The 16297-nt window shown below is 48.8% G+C and overlaps 1 protein-coding gene across 26 annotated transcripts in view; it reads left to right on the plus strand.

Moving 5' to 3' along the window:
- The window catches only part of ERI3 (ERI1 exoribonuclease family member 3), a 146665-nt gene that overhangs the window by 48258 nt on the left and 82110 nt on the right, over positions 1–16297 (plus strand). For all 26 annotated transcript variants that reach the window (XM_070078596.2, XM_089300799.1, XM_089300801.1 and 23 more), the window contains one exon: positions 2482–2573. In XM_070078596.2, coding sequence (XP_069934697.2) covers positions 2482–2573 — 92 coding nt within the window. The remainder of the gene's footprint in view (positions 1–2481; positions 2574–16297) is intronic.

Genomic DNA, 16297 nt, shown 5'->3' on the forward strand with positions numbered 1-16297 from the left:
TGTGGACTTTGGTTGCACTAAACTTTTACCTACTGTTGTTTTCAGTCAGTCAGCAGATACCTGTTGAGTAGACACTGTGTTGAATTATGGATTAAGGCAGTGAATAAAGCCGAGTCCCTGACTTTAGGGTTCTTACAGTCTGATAGGGAGGAAAAGACATGAAACAGATGATTGCTCCTCAAACACAGAATGGTTGTGCCTGACCCTCTAGTTTTGCCAGTAGTGTCCTTTCCTGTGTTCCACCATAATAAGCAAACCCAACCTTAAGCCCCTAGTTCAATTGTAATCTATATGAAACCTTTCCTGATTCTTTTTCTTTTTTTATTTTTTTTATTTTTGACAGGCAGAGTGGACAGTGAGAGAGAGAGACAGAGAGAAAGGTCTTCCTTTGCCATTGGTTCACCCTCCAATGGCCGCCGCGGCTGGCGCGCTGCGGCCAGTGCACCGCGCTGATCCGATGGCAGGAGCCAGGAGCCAGGTGCTTTTCCTGGTCTCCCATGGGGTGCAGGGCCCAAGCACCTGGGCCATCCTCCACTGCACTCCCGGGCCACAGCAGAGGGCTGGCCTGGAAGAGGGGCAACCGGGACAGAATCCGGCGCCCTGACCGGGACTAGAACCCGGTGTGCCGGCGCCGCTAGGCGGAGGATTAGCCTAGTGAGCCGCAGCGCCAGCCCTTTCCTGATTCTTTTCCCTGTGGGACTTAGAGCTAGTCACTTCCTCCTCTTGGTCCCGTAGCACTCTCGTCACTTCTCCATTACCACGTCGGCTTCTCCTTAGCTCAGCCTACTGTCAGCTTTATGGTAGACACTTAATACGTGATCACATTGAATTCTCAGAACAACTTTGTGAAGTTACTCATCCTACCGCCCCCCCTTTTTTTTTAAAAGATTTTTTATTTATTTATTTGAAAGTCAGAGTTATACAGAGAGAGAAGGAGAGGCAGAGAGAGAGAGAGAGGTCTTCCATCCGATGGTTCACTCCCCAGTTGGCTGCAACGGCCAGAGCTGTGCTGATCCGAAGCCAGGAGCCAGGAGTTTCTTCCAGGTCTCCCACACTGGTGCAGGGGCCCAAGGACTTGGGCCATCTTCTACTGCTTTCCCAGGCCATAGTAGAGAGCTGGACTGGAAGTGGAGCAACCGGGACTCGAACTGGCACCCATATGGGATGCTGGCACTGTAGGCGGCGGCTTTACCCACTACATCACAGCGCCGGCCCCCATCCTGCCCCTTTTTAAAGATAAAAGGAAACTGAGGTTTTGAGGGGAGATGACTTCTCAATGACTTTCCATTGATGATACAGCAGGGATAGTGAGAGCCAGAGGCTAGAACTCAGAGGTGTTTTGGCTTTCAGTCCTGCATTTTTAGCTACTGTGAAACAGCCATAAAAACATCAGTCTCCTGTGCAGACTGAAGATCTGCACTCCCTGTCCATGCCTGGAATCTTCTGAAAAGTGGGCAACTATTTCTTGTTACACAATTCTCTTGTTATTCAGTGAATTTAGTATTTGTGCTTCTAATGTAAATGCTGAAAGGAAAGAAAGACTTCAGGTGTGTTTGGGAGCAGTGTCTTTCCCTGTGTGGAAACTGAGCTTAGCCTTCAAATTATTGCACTGAATTTGAATCCTCAACTAGGGAGGTAAACATTTTCTTTACCTTCATTTGGTGAATAACCAAATTCATAAATTTGGCACCGAGCTGGCACTGTGGCTTAGTGGGTTAATGCCCTGACCTGAAGCGCCGGCATCCCATATGGGCGCTGGTTCGACTCCTGGCTCCTCCACTTCTGATCCAACTCTCTGCAATAGGCTGGGGAAGCAGTGGAAGATGATCCAAGTCTTTGCACCCCTGCACCCGCATGGGAGACCTGGAAGAAGCTCCTGGCTCCTGACTTCCGGTCGGCGCATCTCCAGCAGTTGCGGCCAATTGGGGAGTGAACCAATGGATGAAAGACCTCTATCTCTGCCACTCCTTTTCTCTCTCTGTTACTCTGCCTTTCAAATAAATAAATCTTTTTTTAAAAAAACAAAAAACACATAAATTTGGCTCATACCACATTTGGTGACAGAGAAGGAGAGGGAGAGGGAGGAAGGAAGGAAGCAAGCTGTGGTTCAAGGCCTCCCTCTCTTCTGCCTGTTCTCACTTCTTTGCTGAGGGCCGGTGAGAGGAACAACCAGGTCAGAGCACCGTGTTTGGGCTGAACTGCTGGGATCTGGGAAAGGCTGCCAGACAATGGGGCAGCAGAGGGGCTCCCTCCCCAGATTAACCTGGGTTTGTGGGATCTTCCAAAGGGCTCTACCTCCAGCTGCCTCCCTAGTCCTGAGCTTAGGTTGAGAGCCTGGAGCAGAGCCACGGCTGAGGAAGATTACACTTTTCTCCTGCTCTGATTACAAGTAGCTTATCTGTGTTTCACTGTTGTGGCTCTTCACAGGCTCAGGGAACAACAACAACAAAAAAATCTCATCTGTTCTTGTGTACTTTGCAGAGGGTCGATGAGTGGATGGCGAAGGAAGGCCTCTTAGATCCAAACGTCAAGTCAATTTTTGTCACCTGTGGAGACTGGGACTTAAAAGTCATGTGAGTATGAGAAGGGTTACTTTGCTGGCTTAGAATCTGTGGGACTAGGTCTTGCCTTTCCAAGGTTAAATGTTCAAGGCTACAGGCCAGGTAGGTCAGAGATTCCCCGGTCGTTGGGTCTTCTAGGACTAGCAGAGGGCTGGCAGCCCTGCCTTCTGCCTCTCTGGAGAAGGGTTGGACAGGTTGGGGGGCCTGGCTGGACTGCTATTGTGGCCTTCTTGCCTTTGCCTGTTTTCACCACTCACAACAGCCTTCTAATTGCTGACCTATATGTTATTGCCCTGGAAGGAAGGATTTCTATAAAACAAGGTCCTGAAACATTTTTTTCTTAAACTGTATCCATAGTGTTTACGATTCTAAGTGCCTTAGAAGTTATGAGTCATTTATCAACCCTATAAGGTGGGTTATTATGAATATTATTACTATTTTATAACTGAGGACATTAAAGCACAGAGGGGTTAAATAACTTGCCCAGGATGCACAGAGACAATTTTCAAACCCAGGCAACCTGGCTCCATGATCCTTGCTCTTAACTATCATACTGTGCTAAGTTTTCATCTGTCTTGCAAGACCCTAGTGCTTCAGCCGAGAGCCCAGTGGTGGGATGAGAGAGGGCAACTCCCTCTTTACTCCTTTGTCCCCACTGCTGTTTCTCCTTTGTCTCCTGATCCTGCCCTGGTTGTGAGCCACAGATCTGGTTCCTTTGCTGGGTTGACACTTTTGCATCTTTTCTGTCCTCATGGATGCCTGGCTTTAGACAGCCCCCAGGGAACTCGAAGGGGTGGAGGTGGTGGGGCACTGTTTGCTGAGGATTGATAGAATCGATACCTCTGTGTTCTTTGTGACTGAAGGCAGCAGCAAGCCTTCTGTGTGTGTGTGTGTGTGTGTGTGTGTGTGTGTGTTTGAGCTTTCGTGCATAAGCTAGGGTGTTGTTGAAGGTGGGGAGTACTGGCTCTGGAGAGCCATTTCCTGCCTAACCAGGCATTGTCTTCTTGCTGAGATCCCTTTTATGCCTTTTGGATGCTGGGCATTGAGGTGAAGTTATGTACCTAAATGTCAAGCCCTAAGTCTCTGGATGAGACAGGAGGAACAGCCTCGGGTCACATAAACACACACATTTCTCATCTCCTACTCCCTTTAGTTTGTGTCTACACATGGACTGACTGCACCCTCTAGTTGTGTTCCAGAGGGTGTCCGTACCCTCAGATGACAGTCACTGGTTAAGGAAATTGTGCCTGCTGAGACTGGAAGCAAACCTGAATGAGAGCAGTCCATGGAGAAGGTGACAAGGAGGAGACTGCTGTTCTTGTTTACAATGTTCTGGGCAGTGTTGAGCTCTTGAAGATGAGAAGGGCCCAATGTGGAGCCCTGTGGCTCAGTGGAAACTATACCTCTGGGGCAGGATTCAGGCTGATCCCCAGACTTATGGCACTGATATGGCCCAGCTAGGCCCTCTGCCTAGTCTAGGGGTCTGGTCCCTCCTGAGAGCCTCACCAGGTCTCCCACTCTTCCAGCATTTGTCCTCTTTGTCTTGGTCATCTGAACAGCTCCATTTCAGAAGCTGCTGTAACTGTGAATGGTGTGTACGTACGTGTGCATATGGAAACTTTCCTGTGTGTGATGTCGGAGGTCATCTGGTTGGGCTTCCCAAGCTCTGAGTTGGCCTTCCGAGGAATTTCAGAGGGTGTTATCTTCTTTGGGTCTAGCCTGTTCTGGCTCACAGCACTAGTCCACAGCCCTTGAGCCTTGCACTATACCACGGTACAGTGGGCCCAGGATAGATACTGGTGCCTCACTCACCACTTCACGTCTTCATGAGAAAATGATGTGATAGGAAGAGGGATTGGGTTGTGGAATCCAAGCACATATGAAAAGCAAATTTTAATGACCACACCTTATTTGATTTTGTCCTCCCAAATACCGTCTCTGCCAGGAGGTGGCATCTTTTGTTTATAGGTGAGCAAACAAACAAAAAACCCAAGCCTCAGAGAGGTGGAGACTTCTGGCTAGATGGCATTGAATTCTAAGACCATGTGGTTTCCAGAAGAGGTGGGTAGAGCAGACTTTGGTGGCTGATTTGGGTTTCAGTGGGGTAGGTTCATGAAGGGTGTTGCAGGAGGAAGCAAATATAGGAGGCAGGGATGGAGGAGGAAAGCTCTGTGCCTTCCTTTTAGAAAGAAGCAGGACTCTGCATAACTGCTGGAAGGCTCTTAATTAAATGTGTAACAAAATAAAAACAGCCAGAGAGGAAAGCTAAGTAGTGCGGCGTGACAGTGCACAGCTTATCGGTGTTCCTGGAACCTCTCGTCAGAGGCACGTCAGATGGCTCTCATCAGAGCCGTCTCCTCTTTATGCACCTGGTAAAGGCTGCCGATGAGCCTGACAAGGGTGTTGTTAAATTGACACGCACAACTTGTTAGTGTGTGGCTTACTTCTTATTTTGACATCCATTTCCAGATTTAACTAAGTCTAAAGAATAAAGAAAATATTTTCATTTCCCTCTCTAGTTTCCAGAAGTCATGGCTCCCTTCTTACTGTTCTGCCCCCCCCCCCCCCATCCCCCAAGCCAGCTTCACATCACTTTGGCTGGGAACGGCGTGATTAGTGAGGCACTGAGAAACAGGAACTGAAGTGGCAGCAGAAATCCCACTGGAGAAATCTGCTCCTATCCTGACAAAATCATTTTGTATCCATCTTTTGTCAAAGCCACATGACTTGATGCTCCAGTTTTACAGAGCTTTGATGCTAAAGAGAGACCTTGATGATGGTGTGTTTTAATTTAGTGAGTATGGATTTAATTTTCTGTCAACTTTTTCAAGATGCAACACTTGTTAGGAGTTTGGTCTTTGATCAGCTTACCTTCCCTCACCTTTCCTGGTGATTCTGGAAGCTCCCCCTGGTGTTTAGTTTTGTGTCTCTGCTAACCTTAGTAGGAGATGGGTCTTTAAACAGTTCCCATCTTTGGCATGGTGAGAGGGTAGGGCTGATGCAGAGTGAGACCTGCACAGGTGCTGCTTGAGCAGCGTAGATTTTAGCCTGTGGCTTGAAGATCCGGGTTTGCCAGCTGATTAGCAGCCTGTGTGAGAAGCTAGACCAGAGGCTTTCCTGGGGGGCTATGGATCTGAGCAAGGGTGCAGACCAGCAAAAGGGCAAGAGTGGAAGAAAGGGCTGGCCCTGGCGCGGTTCAGGAGGAGACCCCTGTGGGCAGGGGTTTGTGAGGATAATGAGGTGGAGGAGGGCTGGGGCCTGCTCAGGTTTGTTGAGAGGACCTTCATCTAAGGTCAGCCTCAGCTTTGGCATGGGAAATTGCCCCTTTACTAGAGGCTCAGTGTGTAAATGTTGGACTGGTGTTAGGCTTCAGTTTTTTCCCTGCCTTTTTAGTGGGGTGTGTATACCACACCTCTCTGCCTGTGCTGTGCAAGGGCGTACCTCAGGTTTTAGATACTGTGGAGGTGGGGGCAGGTATTTGGCTCATTGGTTAAGTCGCCACTTGGGACAACCTCATCCCATTCATAGTACCTGGTTCAAGTCCTACCTTCTTTGCTTCTGTTCCAGTTTCCTACTAATGTACATCCTGGGAGGCAGCAGCTGATGGTTCAAGTACTTGGATCCCTGCCAGATAAACTCTGAGCTCCTGATTTTGGCCTGACCCAACCCTGGTGTTGCAGGCATTTGGGGAGTGAGCCAGTGAGTGGAAGATCTCTCTCTAGCCTTTCAAATAAAAAGGAACATAAGGAAATACAGTTTTTAGAAATAGTTTCACTGAAAAGAGTAAAAAAAATCAAATGTAGAGCCAGAAAGTTATCTGCATTGTCACTGTTGATGTCAGTAGTTCTTGCTGAGGTTTACCTCAGTGCTGCAACCAAGGGATCAGAAATATTGGAGAGAAAAGCTGTTATTAGCTTGGGTGAGGTGTCACAGTGGTTGACCCACACACCCAGCAGGGCACTAGGGGGTTGTGATCATCCTGTAGGGTGTGGCGGGTGGGCAAGTGACACACTTGCAGAAGGGATGGGCCCTCTTGGCATTATTCAGCAAAACTGACTGCTTCATCCTTCTTCAGACACTTTTCATCTTTTCTTTGTCTCCTGTTTCTCTGATTCTTCCTTCTCGGTTGTTTCCACATATACTTCTCTCCTTACTTTATTCTTAAGTGTTGATGTTTCTTAAATATTGATGTTCCTTTGATCTCTGTCATTTTTTTTTTTTATTCTACACACTTGCACTTACCAGAGTGAGCTTAGCTGTGTTGCAGCTTCTACCCTCTGCATGCTGATGTGTTCAAACCTTTTTCTCTGACAAGTGGGAACTGATATGGCAGCAGAGATCTCAATGGAGAAAAAATTACCTGCACCATTTTCCCCTGAGTGCCACACCAGCTACCTATCCCATCCCTTCACCTACATGATCACAGGCTCAGGTCTTTTTTTTTTTTTTGACAGGTAGAGTTAGAGACAGAGAGAGACAGAGAGAAAGGTCGTCCTTCCGTTGGTTCACTCCCCTAATGGCCGTTAGGGCCAGAGCTACACCTGTCCGAAGCCAGGAGCTGGGTGCTTCCTCCTGGTCTCCCATGCAGATGCAGGGATCCAAGCACTTGAGCCATCCTCTGCTGCCCTCTCGGGCCACAGCAGAGAGCTGGACTGGAAGAGGAGCAACCAGGACTAGTAACCGGCGCCTCAACCGGGACTAGAATCTGAGGGGGCGGCACCGCAGGTGGAGGATTAGCTAAGTGAGCCACGGCGCCGGCCCTCAGGCTCAGGTCTTAACTGTCTCTCTACAGCCTGTCCTCCAGCATCTCATTAGTGACTGGTCCCCTCCACTCAGTTCTGTCAGAAACTGGAGAGCCATCCTTTCTGTAGCCACAACCAATTAATTTTCAGATTCTGTTGACTGTGCCTCTTGGAGGTTTTTCTCAAGCTCATTCGCTTCTTTCCATGCCCATTGCCATTGCCCGGGCTTAGGTTATCATGTTCTTGGATTGCCACAAAAGCTTTCTAATTGTCTCTTTGACTCCAGTCTACTCCAGCTACCTCTACTGCCTTCTAGTTGCAGCAGATTATGTTATACATCCCTGCCTACCCTTCATGGCTCGCCATTGTCCTCACAGTGAAGTCCACATTGTTTCTTGAAACTTTCAAGGCTCTCGTTTACTTCCCTAGTCTCACCTCTCAATATTCTGTATGCATCCCTGCCATCCAGAAAGATGCTCTAGTTGGCCAATTCCTAATGATGCCTCTTGACATCTTTCTCTGGGTGCATCAGACATTTAATTGTAGTGTAGTTGCATATATCTCTCTCACTAGATTGTGAGCACTGTGGAACCCTAGACAAGGGTTGATATGCAGTAATTGCTCGATAAATATTTGGTGAGTGACAACCAAGCAGTGGAGTGGTCCTGTGGATTCCCTACTCTGGGAGAAAGACAAGATCTACAGGAAGTAGATGAGGAGGATTGGTCTCCGGTGCAATCAGATAGAACAGGAGAGGAAATCTCGGGCCTTGGTGCACCAGCTTGTATAAGAGGAATTGAAGAATAAGGTGCCAGTGTCAGGAAGCCTTGGGTGTTCTCACTGCCAGCACTGAGTGTTGGGCTTTCCATGGTGGGTATTGGTGAAGATGGCAAGGGGGGAGGAGTGTGGTCCTAGAAACAACAAGAAGTGCTATCTCTAAGAAATTGGTGCTTCCAAGACTGAAGTCCGGGACTCCTCTGGAAAAGTTGACATCAGAAAATAAAGACAGTTTATGTTTATTGAGCACTTACTACATACCAGGAACCCTGTTGGGCAGTTTATACATATGTTATTTAATTACGCCTTTTTTTTTTTAAAAAAAAAATCCTTTTTAATAAATAAGAAAACTGGAGCTCAGAAGAATAAGTAATTTGTGGCAGGGCCGGGATTTGAACCCAGGCATTCTGACTCTAGAAGCCACATGCTTAGCCGCAGTGTTGTGTGACCGTCTGCTTCTCTCCTTTTCATGGCCTGTGACTTTGTGATCTGGTGAGAATGCTTTTCCTCCTCCTTTGCTTGCACTGAGTGGTAGAGCCTCAGGATGCTCTTGGACACCCTTGGCTGTGGTTCATGGTCTGGTGGTGTTAGAGCGCTGGACTGCTACATTCATTTTGATATGGGGACATGATTGGCCCACACCACAAGATGTGTAGGGCTGCCTGAGAGTCTCCTTGCTGGGTTACAAATTAATGAATCTTCTGATCTGTTTTAAGGAAACCACATCATCACTTTGGGCACCTCTGTCCTGGATTTATGTTTGAAAGCATGTGGGCATCTCACCATGTCACCAAGCTCATGAGAGCCTTGCCCCTTGTTCATGGTTATGCCAGTTGGTCCCAGCACTGAGCTGCATCATCTGTGATTAGCAGCCTGCTGGGGGAAGGGGCTTGAGTAAGAACTGCCTGCCAGTCCTGACTTGACTCATTTCCCGTTATTTTTATCTGTCACTGCAAGTGCTTGGGCTCCCCTCCTGAACTAATTAAGTCTGCATGTGTTTAGACACATTGCCAAATAGGGCTTAGCAAAGCGGAACTGAACTACATCTCTTTCTGAGTAGGGAAGGAAGGGTGGTTGAATGCACCTCCATGAGAGCCAGGGAGAAGCATGGGTGACATGGAGCGAGTGCCTGTGCAGATGATAGGCATCTGCCCTGGGCTCCCTAGGGGCCACAGCAGGTCTGCAAAACAGCCCTCTTATAGGCAGACCGGGAGTGGTGAGGGCCCACCCTCCAGCTCTTAGTGAAGAATGAGAGTGGAAACAGGGCAGGTTCTGAAGTGTGTTTTTCTCCCAGGCACAAGCAAAATTGATATGATGCTCTAGTTGGCCAATTCCTAATGATGCCTCTTGATATCTTTCTCTGGGTGCATCAGACATTTAATTGTAGTGTAGTTGCATATATCTCTCTCACTAGATTGTGAGCACTGTGGAACCCTAGACAAGGGTTGATATGCAGTAATTGCTCGATAAATATTTGGTGAGTGACAACCAAGCAGTGGAGTGGTCCTGTGGATTCCCTACTCTGGGAGAAAGACAAGATCTACAGGAAGTAGATGAGGAGGATTGGTCTCCGGTGCAATCAGATAGAACAGGAGAGGAAATCTCGGGCCTTGAAATTGAAAATCGAGTTTAGTAGGCTTTTCCTGGGGCATTTGCCGGGCTGTGTGTATTTGCTGCCCGGCGGAATCCATCTTGCTCCTGTAACTACAAGCACCTGAGGGGCTAGCAGGGTGCAGGGTGGCCTCTTCCAAGTCTGTGAGAAGTACATTGGAAACTTGGACAGCTGAAGACCCCAGTTCCCTCTGCACAGTCTCCTGTGGTCCCTGTGAGGTGGCACCAGGAAAGGTGCAGGGAAAGAGAATATAGCGTGCCCAGAATCTGATCCCCCTGGAGAGTGGATTTGGCCTGATGGATCACCATAGTGAGGCGACGGACAGAAAGTTTTTGCATCAGGCTGATGCCTTTCTTTTTCTTAGTGCGTCTTGGCCTGAGAACTAAGGTGCTCTGTGGCAGAACGGATTTGGGTAGTTATGGGGGCAAGCCAGGTTGTCTGAGGTAAGGAGTGGGGGTGGGGGTATTGCTTGCTACAGAAATCAGAAGAGCCAGCTGAAGGCCATGGTCAGGTCCTCAGTCCTATAGATAAGAGGCCAGTGGGTCAGCTTCCTGGCCATGAAGAGACTCCTCATGGGTAAAATTGGCTCAGAGTCAGCCCAAGCTCCCAGTGCACACAATGTATGTGGGGTGGGGGAGGAGGTTCTGGAGGTTGTATAGGAATTCTGAGCCTTGGAGTTGTAGTTTAAGCTCAGAGAGAACGGGAACCAGACCTTCTGGCCTCCATTCAGTTTCCCCAGAGCCCTCTCGTCAGCAGAGGTGCATCGGGTTAGCCCCAAGAAGGCAGCTTGAGTTGATGGGGTCATGTTTCAGCTGCAGCTAATCCAAGTCACTCGATATAAATCTTTCCTTGCTGCCTCTCCCTCCCTCCCATCCCCAACCCACAGACAGGGAAATGAATCCTGGCCCTCACCCTGAATACATCATGGCAGGCTTGCCTCTAATGAGAGAGGGCCATTCATTGTGGGGTGAAGCTCCCTGCAGAGCCGGGGATGCCATTAATTAAAGAAGAGCCACCTGAAGCCAGTGGTGCGGTGCAGCCTGCCACGCTCAGATGGAGTGGTGGGGGGGCAGCCTCGTTAGCCTGACAGCTCTTTGGGCTGAGAGTTCTTGAGCTTAGAAGAGTGAGGGACCCCCTCCCCCCACCCCCCACCCTGGAACTGAGAGCTCTGATGCCCCTGGGGCCAGCCTACTCACAAACATATGAAAGCCTCTTCTGTACTGGTCTGGGGCCTAGAACTGTCAGTAAAGTGGCTCCTAATTGTGAATTTGGCTAGGGATTATCCATTTCTTATCTGTGGGCTGTAGGGCAGAAGCAGGCTCCTGACTCCTAACCTTTGTTCCCATGATACTTTTCCATGTGGTCCTGGAGCTGCAAGTACTAGGCATCTCACCCTACCTCCTTCCCTAAAAGCCTCAGTTTGGATAGTCCACTAGAAGGTCACTGGGGAGAAGCCGTGTTGTCTGGTCAACAAGCCAGCCCTCCCCAACTCCCCACTCCTTCCAGCAGACAGAGTTTCTGTTGTGCCACATTCTGGGCATTTGTAGGCTGAAGGGTGGGACTCCAGTGTCAGCCTCATGTCACTGTCAGGAAGGTGTCACGTGGTCTAAATCTAACTTTAGTGATTATAGGAGCTTTTGAGTGAGAGTTTTACCCTATTAAAACAGTGAATAAAGCTGAAGATATTTGCTTAATGACTAATTAGGCTTTGAGATGTTTAAGGCAGTGGTGGCCTCATGCTTTGGCCTGCTTCAAAGCTGGTGACTGTATGGTTATTTACTGCTTAATGGGTCCAGATGCAAGTTTTGCTGCCTAGGTTCTGACCCTGGGATTTGATGGATGGAGCTCCCCTTGAACATCTTTGAGGGTCTTATCACTTCCTTGCCAGTAGGAGGGCTATGTGTGCTGAGACCTTTGCGTTAGCCCCGACTTCGGATAGCTTAGCCAGTCTCTGCCTGGCTTGTCAAGAAGACAAATTGGACCCTGTGCCTGTGGCCTGCAGGGCCGTCTCTGGAAGCTTGGTTCTACGCTCTGTGGCAGAATCTGACTGACAGGTTGTTTCAGAGGGCCTCGGAACCAGCTGTGGCTGTGGCTGGACTATGAACTGTCTCTGCTTTTGTAGGAACTCACCTGGCATGGGATAAATGTTCCATGCAGCTTCCTACCAGACCACTGACACCTAGGCCTAGGACTTGCGTTGCATACCTTTGGATTCTGAATATATATAGTTTATTTTCCTAGGCCTTGCCTGTTTGCTTGGGTCCATCTGTCTTGCTAGAGAGTGAAAGTTGGAGGATTTTTATCTCCTAAGCACCAAGGACAAGGAACCACTGTTCCTCCTGAAAAATACTTTGATTTGTGTGAGATAGTTTTTAGATCAGTTTTTTTTTTTTTTTAAGATTTATATATTTTTGAAAGAGTTAAGAGAATCCATCTGTTGGTTCACTCTCCAGATGGCTACAACATCCAGCACTGGGCCAGGCTGAAGCCAGGAGCTTCTTCCCAGTCTCCTATGTGGGTGGTAGGAGTGCATATAGTTGGACCATCTTCTGCCTTTCCCAGGCATTAGCAGGGAACTGTATTGGAAGTAGAGCATCTGGGACATGAAGCAGAGCTCACATGGGATGCCGCATGTGGTGGTTTTACCTGCTACACCACAATGGCAGCCCTTAGATCAGTATTTTAATAAAACTCTTTGTGTGACTCTTGAGTATCAACTTTTTTATCTTTTTTTTTTTTTTTTTAAAGATTTGTTTATTTGAGAGGCAGTGTTACAGACAGACAGAAGGAGAGACAGAGAGAGAAGTCTTCCATTCACTGGTTCACTCCCCAAATGGCCACAATGACTGGAGCTGGGCCGATCAGGAGCCAGAAACTTCTTCCAGGTCTCTCATGTGAGTGCGAGGGCCCAAGTACTTGGCACATCTTCTGCTTTCCCAGGCCATCAGCAGGGAGCTGGATCAGAAGTGGAGCAGCTGGGATTCAAACTGTCACCCATATGGAATGCTGGCACCACAAACAGACTCAACCTGCTATTCCACAGCGCTGACCTCTCTCTCTCTCTCTCTCTCTCTCTCTCAGAGATTTATTTGAAAACCAGAGTTACAAAGAGAGAGGTTTTCCATCTGCTAATTCACTCTCCAAATGGCTGCCGGAGCCAGGAGCTTCTTCCAGGTCTCCCACGTGGGTACAGGGGCCCAAGTACTTTAGCCATCCTCTTCTGCTTTCTCAGAGACATTAGTGGAGAGCTGGATCAGAATTAGAGCAGCCAGGACTTGAACTGGTGCCCAAATGGGATGCCAACATCGCAGGCAGTGGCTTTACCTGCCTTGCCACAATGCCAGCCCCCTTTTTTTGTTTTTAAGTGGAAGTGTGAAATAGGTATACCAGGGCACATAAAATATACAGATAATGTGTCATGTGTAGGTCGATATATAAAAGATTTATTTGAGAGGCAGAGTTACGGACAAAGAGAAGAGACAGGGAAATCTTCCATCCGCTGGTTCAGTCCCCAAATGGCCGCAACAGCCAGAGCTGAGCTGATCAGAAGCTAGGATCCAGGAGTTTCATCTGGGTCTCCCATATGGGTACAGGGGCCCAAGCACTTGGGCCATCTTCCACTGCTTTCCCAGGCCATTAGCAGGGAGCTGGATTCACAGTAGAGCAGTCAGGGCTCAAACTGGTGCCTAAATGGGTTGCCAGTACTACAGGTAGAGGCTTAACCTACTAAGCCACAGTGCTAGCGAGCTTGATATATTTTATACAAGCACACACTTATGTAGCCACCTCCTAGATTAAGATCAGAACTTTCCCATTATCTCGGAAAATCTCCCTGTGCCCCTTCTGAGCCAAAATATACACCCCCGCCCCCATAGCCAGGCTGTGACTTCTGCTATTTTTGGCTAGTTTTGCCCATTCTTGACTTCCGTATGAACAAGATATTGTACTCTTATATCTGACTCTTTTTGCACAAGGCAATGTGTGAGATTAATCCATATTGAATGTATCAGTAGAGTAGCCTTTTGTTGCTGTGTGGTATTCCAATGTATTATTCTTCATTTTGTTGATTTATTCTCTCTTTGTTGGAACATCTCCCTTCTTTAGTTGTCCAACACATGTTTGTTGAATAAATATGTGTTGTTCAATCTGTTATGAGGATCTACCTCACTCTTTAATACCTAATTCCAGTCTTTGGGCCATGTCTGTTCTGGGATCTGCAGTGGTCTCCTTCTCTGAGGTTCTGTGATGGGGAGGTGCTGGCCCCCATCCTGTGGAAGTGGTCTTTGCACCATACTAGCAGGTGTATTGACTCCTGCTATGTGCTTTGCACATTGCTAAGTATTGAAGGCACAGGAGAGCAAACTTCCCGAACTGCTGACTTCATGGAGTTTGCATTTCACTTCATGCAACTGGTGTTGTCCCCTGCCTTTTGAACCCTGAAGGCAGAAGAGCCTTGGTCTTGTCCAGGCTTCTCTCTCTTGTGAGGTTCTGCAGAAGCAGGGTAGCAGTGGCCCTGACCACCTCAGCAGGCTTCTCTCAGGCTTGTAGGCTTGTCTTCCTTTCCTGCTGATGCTGGCAAAGGTGGCATTAGCAGCAGCTGCTGCTCTTGCTGCTTGGCAGTGAAAGGGTTTCTCAGTATTGGTGCCTTCTTTCCACTATCTTGGAGTCTGATTTCCTCTGTGAGAAGAGAGAATTAATCTCCAACTTACAATGCCTGTAAGGTGAGTGACCTCTGTTTTGTCAGTGCTTGCCAATATGTCCTCTAATTCCCACACAAGGTAATGGAGACATTATTTTGTACCAAAGCTGCCACCAGTTCTCCTAGGGCAGCTGCTTGTGCAGATCTAGGCCTGGGAAAGGCAGGTCAGCTCCTTGAGGACCTCCTTGCAGATGCACAGGCACATGGAGGCTAGAAGGGTGTTAGCCCTGAGCTGCTTCACCCCTGTGGTTGGCAAATTCAGGAAGGAAAGATACCTACCATGCCATCACATTCTCCGTAACTCCACCCATGCCAATAGGGCGGCTGCTTAGGTTTCTATTGTCAGGTTCCTAGGATCACATGAGAGGCTGTGCACATCTCAGTGAGGAAGAAGAGTCAGGGAGCCAGGATCTTGGGAGTTGAAGGCCATGGAACTCAAGGCTTCAGCTGGAAACCTGGCCCATATCAGAATGATTTTTGGACTCTGGGGTTCTTCGCTTTGTAGGGCTTCGGAAGGGTGGCTATGAGTGGGTAGGATAAGTTTTCAGTGTCCCTGGCTAAAGGGTGACACAACTCAGACTTGATCGTTCTGTAAAACTGTTTTTTCCCAAGCCTGTGAGGATGTCGGTTTGGGGAAGAAAGCCAGCCAGCCCAGAGAATCCCGGGAACCTGACAGGCCTTTTTCTCTGCGCCTCTTTCTTGCAGGCAGCCCGAGGCAGCCTGTCTCTTTGTTAACAGAGTGACAGCAATGTGACACCATGGAAATAATTACTAACAAATCACGGTGCTGACTGCAAACAGCTCTCTGTCTTCAGAGGCATGTCAGGGTGCATTAGAGCAGGACTGGAGGAGCGCACATGGGGGCTGAGGCACAGCCCATACGCACACGCTCTGTTCCTCTTCCCCCACCCTGACCCCTTCCTGCGATGTCTGACTTTCTTGCTCTTGGCTTTTTCCCACTAGGTCAACCAGAGGGCCAGCTAGACAAGTGGCCTGTAGCTAGTCAGGCTTCCTCTGGGCAGGGTGCCAGAACTCTTATCTTTGCTAAGGAGCACCTGGGTGGTGATGAGGTCCAGGAGTTTTTCTATTGTGGGGTCCCCTAGGAGGTGAAAGGAGGTACCACCCTTGTTTTACTCCCGGCTACTTGGGTCACCTGCCAAGGGTATAGGGGTTTGGGATGGTGGGGAGAGTGTTTGCTTCAGCTGTCCCTGGATGTGGAAGAACCCGTTCATCTGTGTTGGCCTGGCTCCCCTCCCCCACCAGCCCTGGTTCTTCAATTGCCATAGTCAATTTTTGGTAAGTCGACTTTGTCTGTTCCCTCTTGGTTAGCAGAGTGATTGCTCTGACTGTCAGGGCTGTAAACAATGTTCCTGGGTGTGTGTGCTGGAGGCAGCCGTGTGAGGTGGGGAGAGGAGAGGAAGGAGGAGCAGTCCTCCGATGGCTCTCTCACTCGCCCCCTCCCCTCTCATACAATATTTATCCAGGGATGGGAGTCAGATGCAGCGACCTCAGGGGTCACCCAGTTAAATAGCTTCTGAACCTCCCTGCATTCTAATTGCTGCAGTTGTCCTTTGCTCTGGAGACTTCTCCTCCCCATTGTCTGCTGAGGCACACACTAATGGCTGTCCTTCCTGGCCCTGCTGGGAGGCCTGTGGGGGTGGTGGGGAGGAGAGGGCTCCTTGCTACCCTCCTCTCCCCAGGGTTAAGGGAATTTAGGGCCTATTAACAAGTGGTTCTGGTGCTTTCTCCTGTTCCCTCCAAAAACTGGCTGGAGAAGAAGGCCCAGGCAGTGGCCTTGGTTGATGGGGCCAAGGGCTTTCACCCATTTGCCACCCTATAACCAGAATTGTGGGACTAGCAACTCTTCTACAGGCCACCCGAAGCCAAGGGACAGACCCTTGAGTAT

The sequence above is a fragment of the Oryctolagus cuniculus genome, chromosome 7 (genome assembly GCF_051225735.1).
Source record: "Oryctolagus cuniculus isolate XC-2025 breed Fujian yellow rabbit chromosome 7, ASM5122573v1, whole genome shotgun sequence".
Classification (NCBI taxonomy): Eukaryota; Metazoa; Chordata; class Mammalia; order Lagomorpha; family Leporidae; genus Oryctolagus; species Oryctolagus cuniculus.